Source organism: Nannospalax galili, unplaced genomic scaffold (assembly GCF_000622305.1).
Source record: "Nannospalax galili isolate Female #2095 unplaced genomic scaffold, S.galili_v1.0 scaffold123, whole genome shotgun sequence".
Lineage (NCBI taxonomy): Eukaryota > Metazoa > Chordata > Mammalia > Rodentia > Spalacidae > Nannospalax > Nannospalax galili.
In genome coordinates, this window is record NW_008350332.1 from 409,341 (window position 1) to 428,814 (window position 19,474).

The 19,474-nt window shown below is 42.7% G+C and overlaps 1 protein-coding gene across 4 annotated transcripts in view; it reads right to left on the minus strand.

The window, feature by feature from the left end:
- Nucleotides 1-15,947: 15,947 nt before the first annotated feature.
- The window catches only part of Nrp1 (neuropilin 1), a 156,425-nt gene continuing 152,898 nt past the window's right edge, over nt 15,948-19,474 (minus strand). For all 4 annotated transcript variants that reach the window (XM_008847589.2, XM_029570666.1, XM_008847588.2 and 1 more), the window contains exon 17: nt 15,948-18,734. In XM_008847589.2, the coding sequence (XP_008845811.1) occupies nt 18,445-18,734 (290 nt within the window). In that variant the 3' untranslated portion in view covers nt 15,948-18,444. The remainder of the gene's footprint in view (nt 18,735-19,474) is intronic.

The window sequence follows — 19,474 nt, forward strand, 5'->3', positions numbered from 1 at the left end:
AAGCTGGATGCACTGCCTCCTTGCCCCTCCTCATCCACCTTTACCAAACATACTTTTTGTTCTCCCTGAGTTTTCCAGATTTTTTTTTTTTCTTTTGAAATACGTTATGACCTCCCTCCTTGAATTTGTTCAGGAATCAGGCACCTTGCTGTGTGGGATGTGATGACTGAAATAGAAACTGTCACTGACAGACACTCTCCAAACAATAACTGGCAAATAGCAAAGAGCTCAGAGCTTCAGAGACCAACAAATGCCCAGAGTTACTGTCACTTTATGGCTTTACGTGGCATCATGCCTGGGGCAAAGGCCTTCTAGTTTCAGTAGAGACAAGAAACACCCCTTCTTGGATATCAACCTTAGCTCATCTTGCTTTGGCCTGGACTTAATCTACAAAGCCCTCAGTAACCTGAGTTTGCTAGTTTCCAAAGCAAATTATTGTTGTGGAATACCCATGAAGTAATGATAGGTAATGGTCCAGGGTCTGGCAGCTTCAAGTTCTGCCTCTTGACTGAGAAATGAATTCCCTATCTGCAGCTACAAGACCTCATTATGTGCGGGACTGGCAAATTGATAATGAAAGACTTGAAATGTGTTTGATAGTAGAGAAGCCCCTTTCCTAGCCTGCTGGGCATCTGGAGCAGGGCCCTGGGGACAGACAACTGAACTCCATGCAGATGTCAAAGGGGATTACAGTGGCATCTTGTCATCTCCTGGGAACTCTGGGAATGCAAAAACTGAAAAGCTAAAGAAGATGGAAACACCATAGTTAGGGTTGGAGGCATTTTAATTTGATGGATGAGAAAGAAAATGCCTTCAGGTGGCTTAAGAAGGTTGGTCTTGTTTTTCTATGAAAGCATAAGCTTTTCTGGTCAAGAATGTAGAAAAAACAAATCTCACACTTGCCAATATTTCACTCAACAAAGGTGTATGATTTATTTCCAAGGCTGGAGGTAACAGAACGGGAAAATCATTTGCTTCTTTGCTCTTAGACCTAACCCTGACCTAGACCTTTCTGCTAGACTGCATTTTCTGGGTCCCCTTAGTGTACTGTTTCATGGTATGCTCAAGGCAGGGAGCACTGTCTGGAGATTGGGGCAGGCATCATTAAGAAGAAGCCGTGACAGTTTCCCCATCCGTCTCTGCTTTTCTTGCTTGGTGACCCACGGGTCCCAGCTTTCATGGACTAGATGTGGCCAGGGAGGCCTGCATTTTTCACTCCTCTTAACAGCTTGTACTTAACCTTTGTTCATCTAGCCCGGTGTATGGAGTAGCTTCCTGGTATATCTCAAATCTGAGCTGCCTCACTGTCCCTGTTTGACTTGTCAACTCACAATACCTTTGAGAGTACCTAGTGTTTAGTACAATACCTACTGCCAGTTTATTGCTAAGTTCTTCCCCATAACTGGAAAGGTTTTGTTGTTTGTTGGTTGATTAATTCAGAAAGCCAATAAATACTTATGATGGTAATGTGGTGTTTCTGTGAGCAGCAAGATCTTCTGGGGACATGGATGGTGGCCCTCTCTATCTGCAGAGACAAAGAAGGCTCACAATGAACTAGCAGTTTTGGTTGTAGGTCCAAGAGTGAGAAGGAAACTCGAGGAACTCAGGAGGAGGAAGCAGGATGGCAGAGAGTGATCCAGGCACCAGTTGTTTAAAGTATGACTTTGTGACAGTACCAGAAACTTCAGAGGAGAGTTATGTTCCCAGACAACACTGGCTTGTGCCAAGCCTAAATCCAGCAGGCTAAGCATCAGTTCACTCACGAAGAGAAAAGCTTTATTTCAGCTCTGTTCTGGAGACTTTAGCCCCCATGGGACTCTTGTAAGAACACTTGAGGCAACATCCCATGACAAACCAGAAGTTTCCAGGCTGTCCCTCTGCAAGGGGCATTTCTTTCATAGGTGACATTTAGGGGATGTTCAGCCCAAACTGCTACCTTCAGGGATTTCCTTTGTCACTACCAGTCACTTGGCCCCTGAGGGAAATGCCCTTGTGACCCCTACTGGCTATGAAGAGCATGCACCACGGTTGTTCAGAGCTGATGCTCCTCAGTCTTGACTGGATGGAAGCTTAAACAGGGAGCATTGACTGAACCTGATTAAACAGGCTGGAAAGGCAAAAATGAATAATCACCCCATGTGGGGCAATGATGAAACAACAGAGCGAGAAGACTGCTATCAATATTTAACTAGAGGATTAATGTACACAGGGTGCTCTGTGGAGAACATGAAGGTGACCAGAGAGGCAGAAATGGCTCCATGATAACATGCTGCTGCAGTCAGGGAGGGGTCTCAGCTATGAATGCACAGTGTGGCAATCAGGGTGATTAAGAAGGAGAGGATGATGAGAGATAATGTCAGGCTCACTAGCGTAGGGAGATTGTTGGCAGGGATAGGGAACCAGTTGTAGAGTGTAGAAGGGTCTTACTCAAGCTTCCTGAGCCTCCAAGTCTCATCACAATACTTCTTGTTAGCTTTCGGGCTGCTCATAGCTAGACTCAAGCAGACAGCCTTCTGACTGTAGCTTTCATGGGTGGACACTGTCGTTCCCCCACGCACCCCCCCCAGTGTGTGTGTGTGTCTGTGTGTGTGTGTGTGTGTGTAAACCAGAGTCCAGCTTTAGGTGTCGCTTTTCAGACACCATCTACCACAGTTTTCCTTCCTCTGGCCTGGAGCTCACTGATGAGGCTAGGGCTGGCTGGCCAGGGAGCCCCAACGATTCCCTGTCTCTGCATCCCTAACGCTGGGATTACAAGCTCATGCCACACCTGGCTTTTTTATGTGGGTGCTGGGGATCAAATTCAAGTCCTTCTGCTTGCATGACAAACACTTTACTGACTGAGTTATTTCCCTAGCCCTCTCTCTCACCTCTTTCCAGGTGTTTTGATACCCATTTGCTACCAAGGGAGGCTCGGGAAGAAGGAGACAGAGACTAGGATCAGGCATTAGGTAAGAAAAATAATTCATTTAGGGGAAGTGGTTGAGAAGTGAGGTTGACAATAGTTATCAGCCAAAAGCCTGGAACCTTGCCTTGTCATGAGGAAGTCCATGGCCTTAGACCAGGACTAGTCAGAGAAAGATGAATTGCGGAGCACCAAAAACCAAGGGGAGATTTTAGTTTTGAACCTGTCAGGTCCAGTAGGTTATAGGAAGAATGTACCTTAAATCAAACAAGCTTCCCCAGCCAAGTCAGGCCCAGTCTTTAACCTCCTTGCCCTTTGGTTTATAGTTTTTGAGTAGTGACAATGACAGTATTTAACTACAGGCTTGATGTAAGGAACTAGTTTTGTACATGTGGGCTGGGGGTGGAGCTAGTGGCAGGGTGCTTACCTAACACCACAGGGCCCTGGGTTCAAGCTCCAGCATTGCAAAGTAAATAAAGACACTAAGTAAACAAATGAAACGTGTGTTTTGATTGGAATCAGTCTTCTGCAGGCTCACGTATTTGAACATTTGATCCCTAGCTGGTGGTACTGTTTTAGAAGATTGTGGAACCTTTAGCACATGGCACCTTGTGGGAGGAAGTGGGCCAGTGGAAGCAGGCCTTGAAGTTTTACAGCCCAACCTTACTTCTGGTCTACTATGCTTCCTGAAGGTAGACCAACCAGCTGCCTCACACTCTTGCTTCTATGTTCTCCCTACCTTGATAGACCGTGTTCCCTCAAACTGTGAGCCAAAGTAAGTCCCTTTCTGAAGGAGCTTCTTTGTCGCACATTTGGTCTCCACAGTGACTCATAGCATGCATAGGAAGATTTAAAACAGAGACAGGCACATGGAAAATCTTTCAATATGAGTTACGTTGTCAACACTACATAAATATCAGCTCTTATCAGGAGTTGGAATGGGGCAAGGGGTAAATGTGGGAAATACCTCAGTAGTGAGGTAGCACCAGGGCTATGTGGAACTGGGGTTTTCTGAGGAAGGAAGTGCACGAGAATGTTCCCAGAGTTGAAAATAATTGCTTATGGCCTTCTTTACAAAGAATTTTTAATTTTCAATTATGTGTATATGTGCATGCGGAGGTTTGTGCACATGTGTATGTAGGTGCTTGTGGACGCCAGGAGAGGACATTGGATCCCCTGGAGCTGGAGTTACAGGTGTTGTGAGCAGTCTTATGTGGGTGCTGGGAATCGAGCTTGGGTCCTCTGGAAGAGTAGCATGTGCTCTTAACCACTGAGCCATCTCTCCAGCCCTGCTCATGAATTTTTAAGAGTTATGTTATAGAAACTACATCTTAAGTCATTTGACAATGATGTGGTTTTAAATAAAACCCCTCTCACCTTCTTACCACCCCATTTTGTACCCCACACATACTGTACCCCAAACATTAAGTAACTGCTATAATCAATATGTGTCGTGCATTGTTTTGTAGGGAAATAGATACTGTGCTCCCTTTGTAGATGGTGCTGCCTATTACACAGATGTGGTACCATGTGACACAAAGAAGATTCCACACTTGGGGGCATGAAGCTTTAAAGAGATGGAGAGCTCAGCAGAAGCAATATGACAGAAAGAGTAGAGGATGCCGGACTTCCACTATGCGGAAGATGGGGTTCTAGACCCCTGATGGGTGTGGTCCTAGTTTCTTTCTGGGAACTGTATTCTATAGTTTCTAGAACACAACTCTCAAAAGTCCATGAGCAAGGCTGGAGGGATGACTCAGTGGTTAAGAACACTAGCTGCTCTTGTCGAGGACCCGGGTTCCCAGCACCCTCATGGTGACTCATGGGCATTGCATGCATGGGTGTACTTACATGCAGGCAAAACACTCATACACAAAAAATAAATAATTGAAACAAACAAGCACAAAAAACCCCCACAGAAAGTAAAACAAATAAAAAACCAAAACAAATAACAAAAAAGCAAAGCAAAACAAAACAAAACAAAACCATCACACAATTAAAACTAACAAATGTGATGTGGGACACAAAGACTTTTTAAGTAGAAGACAGGACTAGGTTGGAGCAATCAGGGAAGGCCTCTAAGAGGTCATATTTAAGTTGGTACCTGAATGATTAATAGGCAGTTATTAGGTAATGTGCCCAAGAGAGCTTCCTAAGAAGAGCCAAGATGGTGCTTTTTTGAGGCTAGCAGTAGATTGAGTGAAATAAGCCCAGCAAAGAAAGACAAGAGCCACGTGATCTCACTCATAGGTGGATCCCGAGACAGCTGACTTGGTAGAAGCTGAGAGCGCAGAATGGCCACCACAGACTAGAAAGGGGAGGGGAGGGTGGGAAGAAGAAAGGCCATTCAACAAGAATGAAAGTGCACTGAGGGGCTATGGTGTAGCTCGGCTGGTGAGGAAGGTTAATTGTCAACACACACACACAAATACATATACCACACACAGCACACAAACACACAGAACACAGCACACACATGACATATACATAACACATAACACACACAACATGCAAACACAGTACAGACAATGAACATACACACGACACACAAACACACACAGAAGTGTTTTCACCTCCACCGTGCCCCTATCCATCTCTTCATTCCTCCTCGCTACCTTTATAATTGCTTTCTTTCCCATGATCATCATTTAGATCCACTAGACTTTTCTCTAGCAAACATACATGTCTTTTTCTCCTAACTCTATATATCCCTATCAAACTACTACTAATTTTTCTTCCCTCCTATCCTCCCTCATTCCCTTCCTCCCTCCCTCTTTCTTCCTTCTCTTCCTCCTCCTCCTCCTCCTCCTCCTCCTCCTCCTTCTCCTTCTCCTCCTCCTCCTCATCCCCATCCTGTCTTTTATAGGGTCTCCAGCCTCAAACTTGCTGTGTAAGCAAGAATGGTCTTGAACTCCTGACTCTCTTGGCCCAACCTCCTAAGTGCTCAGATCATAGGCACATACTTCAATTCTTGGCTCAAATTAAGTTTTTAAAACAATCTTTGTAAATCTTCTACTAAAATTCTAAATGTATCTGTTTTGGAATAGATAAAAGTACTTTTGATAGTAGGAGATATATTCAAAACCAACTACTCTATCTCTGTCCTTATACTGAGGAGCATGTTGGGTCCTGGGGTGGTTATATAACTGCCCCAAATCATGCATGTGGCAGAATTAGAGTTCTGACTTTAAATCTATAGGTTTTGTTTGTTTGTTTGTTTTGTTTGTTTGTTTTTGTCTTTTTGAGACAATGTCTCCCTGTAGCCCAGCTGTCCTGGAACTTGCTGTGCTATGTAGACCAGGCTGGCCTTGATCTCACAGAGATTTGCCTGCTTCTGCCTCCTGAGTGCTGAGACTAAAGGCATCATGTGCCACCACATCTGGCAAAATTTACACTACCGGTCACACATGGACATTGTCTATGAATTGCCCAGGCCTAAGTGGCACATCTAAAAGCTAGAATTTTTTAAAAATTAATTTTACTTATTTGTTTTTATTTTATGTGTATGAGTATATTGTCTGCATGTATGTGAGTGCACCCATGTCATGCAATGCTGTGGAGGTCAGAAGAGGGCTTCAGAGTCCCCTGGAACTGGAGCTAAGGACGGTTCATAGCCACCATGTGAGTGCTGGGAATTGAACCCGGGTCCTCTGCAAGAGCAGTCAGTGCTCTTAACCGCTGAGCCATCTCTCCAGCCCCCGAATTTTTTTTTAAAGAAAAGAAACTATTTTGCAATTTTCTGAGTGTTTTAGGCATATTGCCAATTAGGCTTCACAAGCAATTTTTGATTTATATAGTATTTTCTTCATTTTTACTGATGAATTACCTGAGGCTCAGCAAACTTAAATAACTTGAAATACATTGTGTATTGAGTGAGCAATGGTTTACATCTAAGGCTGTGATGTCTCAAAGCCCTTGCTGATACCTTCATCTTGCCCCTCACATTTGCCACACAAATCTACAAGTCCCTTGGGGACATAGTCTGAATTTTATGTATGTGCATGTTTGTGTGTATTCATTTGTGTGCGAGAGAGAGAGAGAGAGAGAGAGAGAGAGAGAGAGAGAGAGAGAGGAGAGAGAGAGAGAGAGAGAGAGAGAATGCATGTGGAGATTAAAAGTCAACCTCAGTGTTCCTCAGGAGCTGTCCACTTTGTATTTGAGATAGGGCCTCTCTCCCCACTGGGACCTTGGGCTTGCTGATTAGCACTAGGTTATAAGCATGCATCACCATGCTGGGTTTTATTATTATTATTATTATTATTATTATTATTATTATTAATCTTTAACCTGGGTCCTCTGCAAGAGCAGTCAGCGCGCTTAACCACTGAGCCATCTCTCCATCCCCTTTTCTCTTTTTGAGACAAGATCTCCTGTAGCCCCAGCTGGCCTGGAACTCATTATGTAGACCAGGCTGGCCTTGAACTCACAGAGATCTGCTTGCCTCTGCCTCCCAAGCGCTGGGATTAAAGATGTGTGCCACCCCACCTGCGCCACCACACCTGCCTCCATGTTCGGATATTTAACAAGGGTGCTGGGAATTGAACTCAGATCCTTGTGCTTGCAAACAAACTACCAACTGAGTCCTTTCCCTAGCCTTTATGTACCTTTTTAGATGACATAAAACCTTGTGCTGATAGGTGACTAATACACATGAGAAAAAAAGAAAGGATTGGGGGAGAAGGAGAGAGGGAAAGGTGAAACTAGATAAATCCTCAGGGCTCCTGGGGTCAAGCCCCTGTCCTCTTCAGTATATATATCAACAGTTACTGAGTGTTACTGATCAGAACACATGCGAAACACAAGTCTGTACTGGATTACATGAGTTTATGCTCTATTTTTTTTCTCCCCTTTTACATCAGGAAACATTTTTAATTTTTAAATAGTCTGTGTTGGTTTATAAGTTAGGCAAAGAGTTAATGCAAAGCCTCATAAAGAAGCCTATTTCCATTACTCAACTAGAAGTGAATGGATGCAGAACTAAGATTTGTATAGTGCTAATCACTCATGAAACATATGGCTAACTAAGTAGGGAAATTGACTGAAGTGGGCGAGTGTCACTATATAACTATTAAAATTTTGCATTGTTTTACTTCATCAAATGGTCATTTATTTATATCAGAAGTGATGTGGAATTGCTTGAATTTCTTTAAGAGCTATTACATTCAATTTAAATAACAGCTCATTGGGTCTATAGCATTTTATACTTATGGTTTCTGTACAGCTTACTGCTGAGTGTGGTATGGAGGGCTGACTGGCAGCCATTGACAGGTTCTTTGTTGGATGTGCTGCAGTTCCAGAGGAAGAGCAGAATTTGAAGCTGCTCTTACCTGTGACTTTACGAGAATCCTTTGTATTCGCTGCTGTTGATCTGTGGGTCTGTATTTAATAAACACTAGCTCCATCTCCCAGCCACTTGGGACTGGGGAATGGCTCCTAAGGAGAGCAGCTCGATGCTTGTTGGCATGGTTCTGTGCTGGGGCATGATGAGAAAATTGGACTCCAGACCAACATTTCCTTTTACAAAGCTCCTTTTCTCAGGTGCTGAATGGCAAGATACTTTGTTTTTTTAGATATTCCCATGAGTAAAAAGCATCACTTTCAGGAACTTATCAACAGAAGTTATAAACTGGAATGTCTTTGAAGGATACTAGTGATGGGTGAAAGGCCAAATGATACTCTCAGGGTGACCTTGAAGGTCCAACATTTCGTAATGGAGTTGAGGCAAGAGAGAAAGCTAGACTGAAAAGTGTTGTCCTTTATCCTGCAAGAAGCCTACAAGGTCATTAGCCGTGTGCTCTCATATGTGTTCTGCAGGAGAGAGAGTGCAGTGTTTCTGTGCCATTCAGGGACATACACCTATCTAGATTGAGCTGCTTCTAAGGTGGTTTCTGAAACAAGCTATTGGGTTGTTTGGGTGTTTTCATAAGTTGCCATTGCTTTTTTGCTATGAACACGGGGTAGTGCCTTTCGCTGGCTAAATATAAACATCTAGACCCCACTTCATGCCCCTTTGGACTCTCCCATCATTTCCTACCTTGTTCTTAGCTCTTTGAGCTCGTACTTAGTGCCTGGTCATTCATTCGACTGGCTGTGTGTTCCCACTATGGATTGACACTGGTTGATCTGAAAAACTTCTTTATAGTGGGAACAATTTCAGAAATCAGTGTGTAGTGACCCCTGGTTGGCGAGGCCTTTCTTTTCTAGGTATCTGATGAAGGTACCTGGATTTCCTTACTCTAACATGCTCCTGGCCTGTTCTCTCTCCAGAGTAGCTAATGGCCCAATGTCCCAGTCTCTGGAAGCCATGCTGTTTTGTGACCATGAAATGGACTACACTTCAATGAGTTACCTCCCTGTTAACACAACTGTCTCCAATGAAAAGTACAGTTTCCTTTTAAAACTTGTGTTTTAAAAGGAAAACCAACTTATTTAGAAAGGAATAAATTTCATTTGAAGTTTGTTTTAAGATCCTCTGATTTTTCTACTCCTAGGACATGAGAAATCCAGGCCAAAGGATCTCCTCTTTTTAAGTTCCTGCCCTGAGGGATATTCCGAACCCAGTCGGTCTGCTAAAATCTTCAATCCCATCACTCCTTGTCCTAAAAGTCTGTCTCCTCACCTACTGTTAGATACTTACCATTGATTTTTCAGTGGGTTTATGCTTTTATGGAGTTGACATCAGCTCCCATCACCTAACAAAAATGCTGGAGGCAAGGAATTTCAGAATTATTTTCTTTTATTACATCTCTCACTGCATCTTAGGCGGGTTTAGTTCAGAGATGCAAAGTACCTTTATGTTGGTTGCCTTCCTAAAATGAGGGGAAAGGAAAATAGATGGGAAACGGACAAAGCTATTAGTCCAGTTGTTGTGGTATCCCTGCCTTACCAAGCAGCCTGATACCAGCTTCTTCCCTGAATTATGGTAAATGTTTTACAGTACAGGAAAATGCAAGTAGAAAATGTCCATCGATATTCCTATGATTATGGTGGTACCCGTATCATGCAGATTGATCGATGGATGGGCAGATGAATAACTTATTTTTATATAAATGGGATTTAAAATGCAATTTTAATGAAAACTATTGAGTTCAATTCACTTGAAGATAATGAGAAAAAGCAAAAGTAAAGCAAAGGAGACCCTGAACTTCAAAAGTGATTCCTTTTTACTGTTTTATTAGCATATACAGTAATTATATATAATAACAGGCTTCATTATGACATTTTTATTCATATGTGTGAGGCATTTTGATCATATTTACCCTCATGGCCCTGTCTTCTCTTCCTCCCACTCCTGTTGATCTCCTTCTTCTTTCAACTAGTCTCCCTTCTGCTTTCACATCTTTATTTTATATTTTTGGTGACCAAATGAGTTTCTTTAGGGCTGCTTACAGAAGCATGGGGGAGGGGCTATTTACGGGAGCATGGGCACTTTACTAGAGGCTACATCATGGAACAAAGTGTCTGTCCCTCCCCCAGAAAGCATTAACTGCTTATAGATCCTCTGGGAGGGACAGGTCCTTGTGAGCCCTTCCCTCCTCCATGAAAGGATGCTAACTCTTCTTATGTTGATCTTGTGCAGATAATCTCAGCTGATGGGAGCTCATGTTATATCTGGAAGGCAGGTTCCACAACACCCTACCCTTCCTATTCTCTTCCATTCTCTCCACTCCTCCCTCTTCGGTATTTCCTGAGCCTTGGAGGTGCTGATCTAGATGTCCCATTTACAGATATGATTCATTGTTGTTAACAATATTAGTAACCAAAAGCTCACTTTATATCCATCAAAGGTAGTTAGAGGGGAAAAAACCCTATTGTGTTGAAACTGGAAGGAGGTATGGTCATTAAATAGACAGTTGCTCTAATTTAAAGTCGAGTCTTGTCTGAGAGAAGAGGGCATTGGAAGAGACATCAGCTATCATTTTCTCTCCTTCTCATCTTTATTCATATATATTCTGATTTTTACTTCATTGAAATTTATCACCGTCTCTTTCTACAATGTAAATTTAATTCTCTGGTGGCTTGGCACTCATCTTCTGACCAAGCTCTCCATTCTCAGCTTCCTTTTTATCCTTCAGTTTGATTGCCAAGGTAGTTCTTCCAATAGCAGCTTGAGTACTGTACCTCTTGAATTTTGTTTCTGTTTTTAATATTACCTGCCTGATTCCTGTAATTTTGAGACTTTCTAGGTTGGCAAAGATTTTGTGGTATTACACTTTCTTTCCCTTGGAACTCTGTAGAATTTAGGCTGCTGTTTTGAACGGAGTCATTCTCAGGGAGCCAGACTAGACTGACATTTTTCCTTTTCTCTTGGTAATTCTCCTTTATTGTTTGGTATCTGAAATGCTACTTCGTATTTTGGTAGCTCAAAAGTCTACTTGGTATGTAACTCAGTGACAAATATAGTTCTGAAACACAGCATTCTTTTCAATGAACAGATTCAGTATCATATTTATTTCAGAATTGTTTTATTTTATTACATCTCTCATTGCATCTTAGGTGGGTTTAGTTCAGAGATGGAAAGTACCTCTATGTTGGCTTGCTTCTTTTTTTCATTTCTATTAGTGTTAATAAAAATCCTTTAATATCCTTTTTCCTCTCTTTGTTTCTTTCTTTATTTCTGTTTTGTGGTTCTTTCTTTTTTCTTGACAAGGTTTCATGTATTCCCAAGCTGATCTGGAACTTGAAATGTTCCTGAGGATGACCTTGAACTCCTGATTCTCCTGCTTCTACCTCCTGAGTGCTGGGACCACAGCCATCCATCACCTCACCCAGTGTATGCAGTGCTGGGGACCAAACCCAGGACTTTATGCATGCTAGGCAAGGGCTTTACCAACTGAGCCACAGCACCAATCATTTTTTTCCATTTATTTTGCATTTATCATATTTATCTAGTAGCATTCCTCTTATGTCAGCAATTCTATTTTCTGGATTAATTTTGCTTATTCTTAGTTGTGAAACCTATATTAATGCTGGTCTGTTTCTCAAATTGGCTCATCTGCAAGTCTTATTTTTGTCAGATCCTGTTATTTTATTTATTTTTTAAAAATCCTAAATTTTATGTGTATGAGTGTTTTGCCTGCATATATGTAAATGCACCTATGTCATGCAATGCCTTCAGAGGATAGAAGAGGGTGCCGGATCCCCTGGAATGGGAGTTATAGACAGTAGTTAGCTACCATGTGGGTTCTAGGAACCGAACCCTGGTCCTCTGTAAGAGCAGCCAGTGCTCTTAATCACTGAGCCATCTCTTCAGCCCCAGATACGGTTATTTTAATGTCTAATTATGCTTTTGTTTATCATGTGAGCATTTCTTAATCTGTGCACTCTTCTTGACTGTGCTATTTTCTTACGTTTCTGCATTTGCTGATGACAAGGTGTTCTTTCCTCACTCTCTTCCCACTCATCTGACTTAAACTGTGAGAAGATTAGAAGTGAAGGAGGCACTGTCATCTTGGATGGTGTGCAACCTTGGTTAGACTGCTTGGGCTCAGTGTTCTCTTCTAAGATTTTGTTGAAAGTCTTCTGTTCAATAGCCAATCAGGTATTAGATGTGGTTCTAGGTTGGTACTAGACACAGTATCAGTTATTCAGAGGGCACAGAAGTTTTACCTTTTTCTTGGGTAATAATTTGACTATGAGCTGTCCAGCTTGGTGGCTCCAGCTTGGTAGCAGTTCCAATCTGCTCCCTACACCATAGACCCTGCAGTCTTAGAATGATTTGTTTGGCTTTCTCTGTGTTACATTGTGCTCAGATCTGACAACACAGCCACATCAGTCTGTGAAAATGGAAAACGGGAACAAGAGACAGGGCCTTTTTGATTTCAAGCCATGATCCTCAGTTTTAAACATCACCCTTGCGACATGCCTGGAACAGTGATATAGCCACATTTACACTGGTGTGTGTGTGTGTGTGTGTGTGTGTGTGTGTGTGTGTGTGTGTGTGTGTGTGTGTGTGTGTTGGGAAATGCATTCTGTATTCTGGGTAATCTAGTCATGTGCAGGTGGAATTTAAGAATTCATTTATTCTAGCAAGAACTGATAAGGCTGGCTGGCTTGGCCTCAGCAGGATTCTCTTCTAATAATGGGGTGTGGCTTATACCGGGGGTGGGAGAACTTGAGCATCGCTGGACTTCAAATTTGCACACCCAACTGAGAGAACTTCCTGGGACCCTCCATCCCAACAGTTGTCCCAGTAGCTTCCCACTTCTTTGTAGTGGGAAAAAGAGAAGGATGGAGACTTTTGAAGTACATTTAACTCTGGGTATGATGTGGTCAGTGAGGACTCAGTTTGTGTGTGTGCATATGCTGTGTGTGTGTGTCTATGTGTGTGTGTTTGTGTGTGTTGTGTGTGTATGTGGCCCAGCCTGGCCTTGACCTCACTATGCAGCAGAGGATGACCTTGAACTCTCCTCTTAAGCATAGGGATTAAAAGTGTGTAATGTCTCACCCATCCTTGAGTGAAGTTTTAAACCTGTTAATTTTCTAAGCTGCTTTGTGCTCAGACACTTTGGAGTGTTTTCAAAACCTACAGGCATGGCTTTCCTCATCTTTGACTATTCAGAAGTAAACAGGAGACAAAATACAAATGTGATCAGAATAATTTACTGTGGCAATAGACTCTACGAGGATGTCTACACAGGTGGGCACGGGTCATTAGGGATCTTATTAACTGTGACTGGATTGTTACACAATGTACATGTCCATTCACATAATGTCTCCAAATATGTGCAATTATCATGTGCTATATAACCAAAACCAAGCAAGAGATCCCCACCTCCCAAACAGATTTTGAGCAGGAGGCTCCTGTGAACCCGCTAGCAGACAGTGCTTTGCAAGGAAGTGATAGGAGTCATGGAGGAAGATGAGAACAAATGCATCCTGGGTGTATACTCCATGACCTTCTGAATCTTGGTGTCCTCATTTATAAGAGGGAGTAAGGAGGCTGTTAAAACATCACAATGTTGTTCTAGAAATGGACACTGCTGGGGCTGGGGCTGTAGCTTGGTGGGTAGAGTGCTTGTTTAGAATGCACCGAGCCCTAGGTTTGATCCCCAGAACCACAAATGCCAGGTGTGGTGGCTTATGCACTGGGAAGGTGAGGGCAGAAGGATTGGAAGTTCAAGATCATCCTTGACTATGTAGCCAACTCAAAGGCAGCCTGGGATACGTAAGACCCTGCTTTCAAAACAAACAAACAAACAAACAAACAAGCAGTCTAGTGCTCTCAGTAAAAAGAAGTGCTATGTCAGCATGGGAGATTCCTGTCCTCCTCTCCTGTTAGAACTGGTCCCCTCTGCAGTCCCCCTTTCACCCCTAACTACAGGTGATGGGTGCAGCGTTTTCATCCCCAGGTGGTAAGATGGCATCCTGGTTGTACATGCGTGTCAGCATGGGAGATTCCTGTCCTCCTCTCCTGTTAGAGCTGGTCCCCTCTGCAGTCCCCCTTTCACCCCTAACTACAGGTGATGGTGCAGCGTTTTCATCCCCAGGTGGTAAGATGGCATCCTGGTTGTACATGCCTTTTGATGTCAAAACTCCCTTCATTGGGATTTCCTAGGCCCCAAGTTGCTTAAGATTCCTTAGTGCATAGAGTTTAGGGGAGAAAAGAGCTCACTCTTGGCAGAACAGCTTTTTAATGAAACACAAAGAGTTATAATCACCACCGGGAAACAGAAACATCGAGAAATGGAAACATTAAGCAATGTCTTTGATTTGCACAGATACAGTGCATCATCTCCAGTTATTAGAGCACACAGGAAACAGGACAATAAATAATTTTCATGGTTAAGTTGAATGTTTTAATCCTTGTGATGTGTTTAACTTCTGAATTTGGGAAATATTATATAATGATCTATCAGATTAAGCAAAAAGAAATGGTTAGCTAAGCTGCTGACTAAGAAGAAAAGGGCAAATAGCATTCATGTTTAAAGTCTCAAACAACTAAACAAAGACAAGAAATCCATGGTTCCTCACATGTTCCAGTAAATATGCCTAGGGGGCTATGGCTGCGTCTCAGTAGGTAGAATGCTCACCTAGCATGCACGAAGCCCTGAGTTCTATCTTCAACACTACATAAACCTGGCACATGCCTCCTAGAACTCTGGAGGTAGAAGCAGGAAGATTAGAAGTTCAAGACTACATAGTGAGTTTGAAGCCACCCTAGGATACAGGAGGCCCAGTCTCAAAGAAACAAAACAAAACAAAACAATATAACAAAAACACAAAATAAAACACATCTGGGTTGATTTTGATAGACTTCTTACATGCTTTGTGCTTTCTGGAAACATCTGTGAATGTCAGTAGAATTTAACTTCAGTAAAAGCAATTGCCTGGTTTTACCTCCTCTCTAAGCAGAGACTTGAAAATCTACTCAAGAGTTAAGTTTTTGTCTTCTCGGTTAGATGGCACCAGTATCTGGAAGCAGCAGAAAATAGAGGAAACAGGACTCACTGTCCAGAGCAATCCAGCCCCAGGTTCTTATGCTTTCTGGACTAAGGCTTTCCAACATCAAAGGCAGGTAGACAGGCTGATGTTGGTCTGCATAGTGGAGGTGGAGCTCTGCCAGTTTTCCTGTAACAAGTTTTCAAAAGGCCTGATTCAACACGTTTTGGCTCACTATTATTATCATCATTATTATCACTATTATTATTTTAGTCATTATTTTTCTCTTATTTTGGTTCCCCAAACTTTCTATTATTTTCCCCTTTCCTTAAATTCAATGTATATGTATGTGTCAATAGATTTATTGCCTGTTTTCTAAGAGAATAGGACTTACCAATTTGTGAACATCACAAAATCAACTTGACTACTCAGAGACGAAAATTGGATATAATTTGGAATGGAAAAACTTCCACTTAGAAGGTTAGATTTGGTCTTGCTCATCTCCGCAGTGCTGGACTCAGATTCCCACTCTGAGGATGTGTTGCCTTGCTCTCTGCCTTGGAGGTTATTTTTAAAAGAGAACTTAAAAATCCCAGAAGGCACTGGGGAGCAGGCTGATCCCATCATTTTGAACAATGAAGCTAATGGAATAAAGGCCACCAGGTTTGGGATTTTTATGAAAACGTTTAATTCAACTGTTTCTTTGGAATGTGTAGTCGCAGTTTGGAACTTAAGTAACAGTTCATTTCAGGTGGTTTTTATGCTACGCAGTCAGAGAATACAAATGTCATTTAAAGTTAAGGCTTCGCTGTTCATTTTGAAACAACAATTTACAAGTGTCATATCATCATAGAAAATAAAAATTTCTGTAAAAAAAATTTGCACAAAATTTTATGAGGGTACAAAACATGAAGCAATAATATACCAGAAAATGAGACATTTTACTACAGAAAGTCTTATAGATTTCAATAAAGAAAAAATATGTTATTTTACACCTTTAAAAATTACGAAACAATCTAAAACAATATAAACTGAACATTTTGTAACACTGCCTTTACAAATTAATAACTTTATAAACATATAATTTTTAAATATATTTATCAGTGCAAGGTACTTTAAAATGTAAAGTTGCAGTATCAGTTTTCCTTGGCTGAGGACAACAGCTAAGTCTGTTGCCTTAAACACAAAGTCTTAATGCTTTTCTCCCAGTACAATTACAGCAAGTGAATGGATGCCCCCGGGAATAAAAACATATTCTCCTTTCTTTCTTAGTGATTGATACTTTCCTAGAACTAAAGACATTCTTAATCTGATTAAACCAGGATGAATGGATCATTCCTTCCAGGAAGCAAATGTGAGACCCACAGCCATGAAGGGAAAGAGAAAGAGCTCCAGGTTCTTATGTACAACACAGCAGGACAGAAATCCACCAAGGAGAAGCTTCTTTGGATTAAGACATTCACCCCTCTGTGCTGTTGAGGCTTAGGTCTTGCCAGCCCTGAGGCAGGCTTTTCTCTTTATGAGCCGTTGGAAGCTTTGCGAAGCAGTCATTCAAATGTACTTTTTCAGGGTGGCCGCTGAACGGATTGTTCTAAATATTTGTTTCGACTTTATGCATCCCTTCCGCCTGATCTTAAAATAGTTTTACCCCAGGCATCAGGATTTATTGTTTATTCTTTAAACTAACTGTTTTCCCCCCTCCCCTCCTCTGACGCAGTATCAAAATAGGAAGGTTCTCTGGGGTCATTTCTGCATATTTGGATGTAAAATGTTCACATTCTTTTCGATAACTTGGGGATTTTATTCAGTCCTTCCTAAGGGTCTCATCTGAAAGCCAGCTGGTGTTCGTTCTTCCCTCAACTTACCAGAACTTCCATTAGATGCAAACATTCCTATCAAACATCTAATTAGAATGGACTGACACACGGCTTAAGGAAAAAAGATACTGTCACTTTAACCAGTTAACAAGAATCCCAAAGTTAGACTTTGGAGGTCAAAGTTAGGAATGCCCCTTACTTATTTATCTTAAAACATAAAGTCTAGTAAAATTGTTCGCCATCGCCAGCAGGTTAAAGCTGCAAGGTTCTTTCCTGGACAGTGGCAAATGCTTCGCTTCTAAGAGAGGAAAAAAGGACAGAGCGAGGAAAGAGCCAAGAGTTTACATTTGAAAATACATTCCATAGCAAAGAACAACGAGAGAGAATATTGCAGCTTTATACAAAGGGTCAAGAGACATGACATTGAACTTCAGAAAAAAGCAGAATGATTAAGCCACGTTGCCAGTCTTCAGAGCCCTTGCCTTCTTGGGGCCTGGCATCGCACACTAAAATATACTTTCTTCTTAGTCAGTGGGCCAACAGGTCTGATTGAAGAGGAGAGATTTCACCAGAAACAGAGTGGATCATCCATGGGACACAAGGAACTGGTACAAACAAAAAGGCACTTGAGGGGACGCAGACAAGCCAGTGCCGGGGACTTCAGTGGCTGTCATCAGTGGGATACCCAGATGCCAACAGTGTGGTGGCGGCACGGTATTCTGAATGGAATCAAAAACACGAGATTTGGTACAACACTGGAAAACATGAAGAAAATCTGACAGTATTGCTTCATAACAGAGCTGACACACTGTATGGGTACTGAGGCCACAGTACTTTGCAAACAAAACAGCCTAATCCTTCTTTTCCTGTGTGCATCACAGCTGGCGATGCACAAGGTGAACATCAGGAGTCCCCTGAAATGCAGTTATGCTGATGTGCTCCAGACACTGGGCTACAGGATGCATGTCCATCAGAAGAGCCACTGACCAACGCTTAGTGCCAGCATCTTGGATTTTGTAGCTTCCAAGAAGAATCCATCACGGGGAGGGGAGAGAGAGAAAAAAGGGGAAACAAGGCTGAACAATGAAGTCAGTCACACTTGGTCTCAATCAGCATCTGATTATCCAAAAGAAACCAAGAGAACAAAGCGGGCTGTACATGATTCTGGTTGTCACCAGTCACCTGCTCGCGTCTGTCGGCGACGCTCATTGAAGCTCCTGAGAAAAGCCTGGCGCGGCGCCATGGACACCCTTTCCAGCTAAGTGTGAAAGCAGAGCAACAGAGTCCCCACACCTCCGCCATCCGTCCACCTCAGTCCTCCCGTGCTCCCTCGCCTCTGCGCCTTCATGCCTCTGAGTAAGTACTCTGTGGGTTCAGTTTGTCTTTTTTCAACTTCACGCCATCCACAAGTTCAAAGTTATAGTTCTCCAGGGCAGACAGGTTTCTTTCTGACATCCCATTGTGCCAACAGGCACAGTACAGCACGACTCCACAGACAGCACCCAAGAGTACCCCCAGGGCACTCATGGCTATGATGGTGATGAGGATGGGATCCAGGGTTTTCAGCACGTTGCCCGGCTTCCTGGAGATGTTCTTGTCACCATCCCCTTCCTGTTCATATCCTGGGGTACTCCCTAAGAGAAGAGATGAAATTGATTGTGTGAACACTGAGGGGCCATATGTGAGCAGACAGAAAGATTAGGAAAAAGAAAGGAGCCCAGAGTCATTGCATGCTCCAGGTGTGAGGCATGCCAGGGTGGGAGGGGAGGATGCTGGGATTTGGACATGGACAGCTACTCTAATTTAGATCTCAGGCAGCCTCCATTTAGGCTAGGCTGACATATTGACATAGTTCTTGGCCAGATGTGCAGTCATGATGAGACAGGGTTTCCTGTAGCCCAGGCTGGCCTTAAACGCTCTGTGTGACAGAGGATGATCTTGTACTGCTCATCCTCCTGTGTCCATCTCTCTGGTGCGAGGCTTATAGGAATGTACCTCCATTCCTAGTTCCTATGGTGTTGGTGATTAAACCCTGGCTTTGTGCACATTAGGCAAGCACTCTATCAGCAGAGCTACATCCTCCGTCCCAGGGGTGCAGTCACTGAGTTTTGCAAAATAATCAGTCACCCGCTTATCTAGTATGTGGGAAGGATAGATTTAAACACTCTCCTTGTACCCGCCTGACCCAAGTGAGTCTCAGTCCCATGTCATGAGGGGTGCTGTTCCTAGCGTTCTGCTAGGTTTAAACAGAAAATCATGAACATTCTTCTACTCCAAGACCACACTAGTTTCACTGGAGAGATTTTTCTGAACAAATGAATTCCTAGTCCTGCCATTCAGAAAGGACTGTGGCTCCAACTGAGAAACAGTGTCT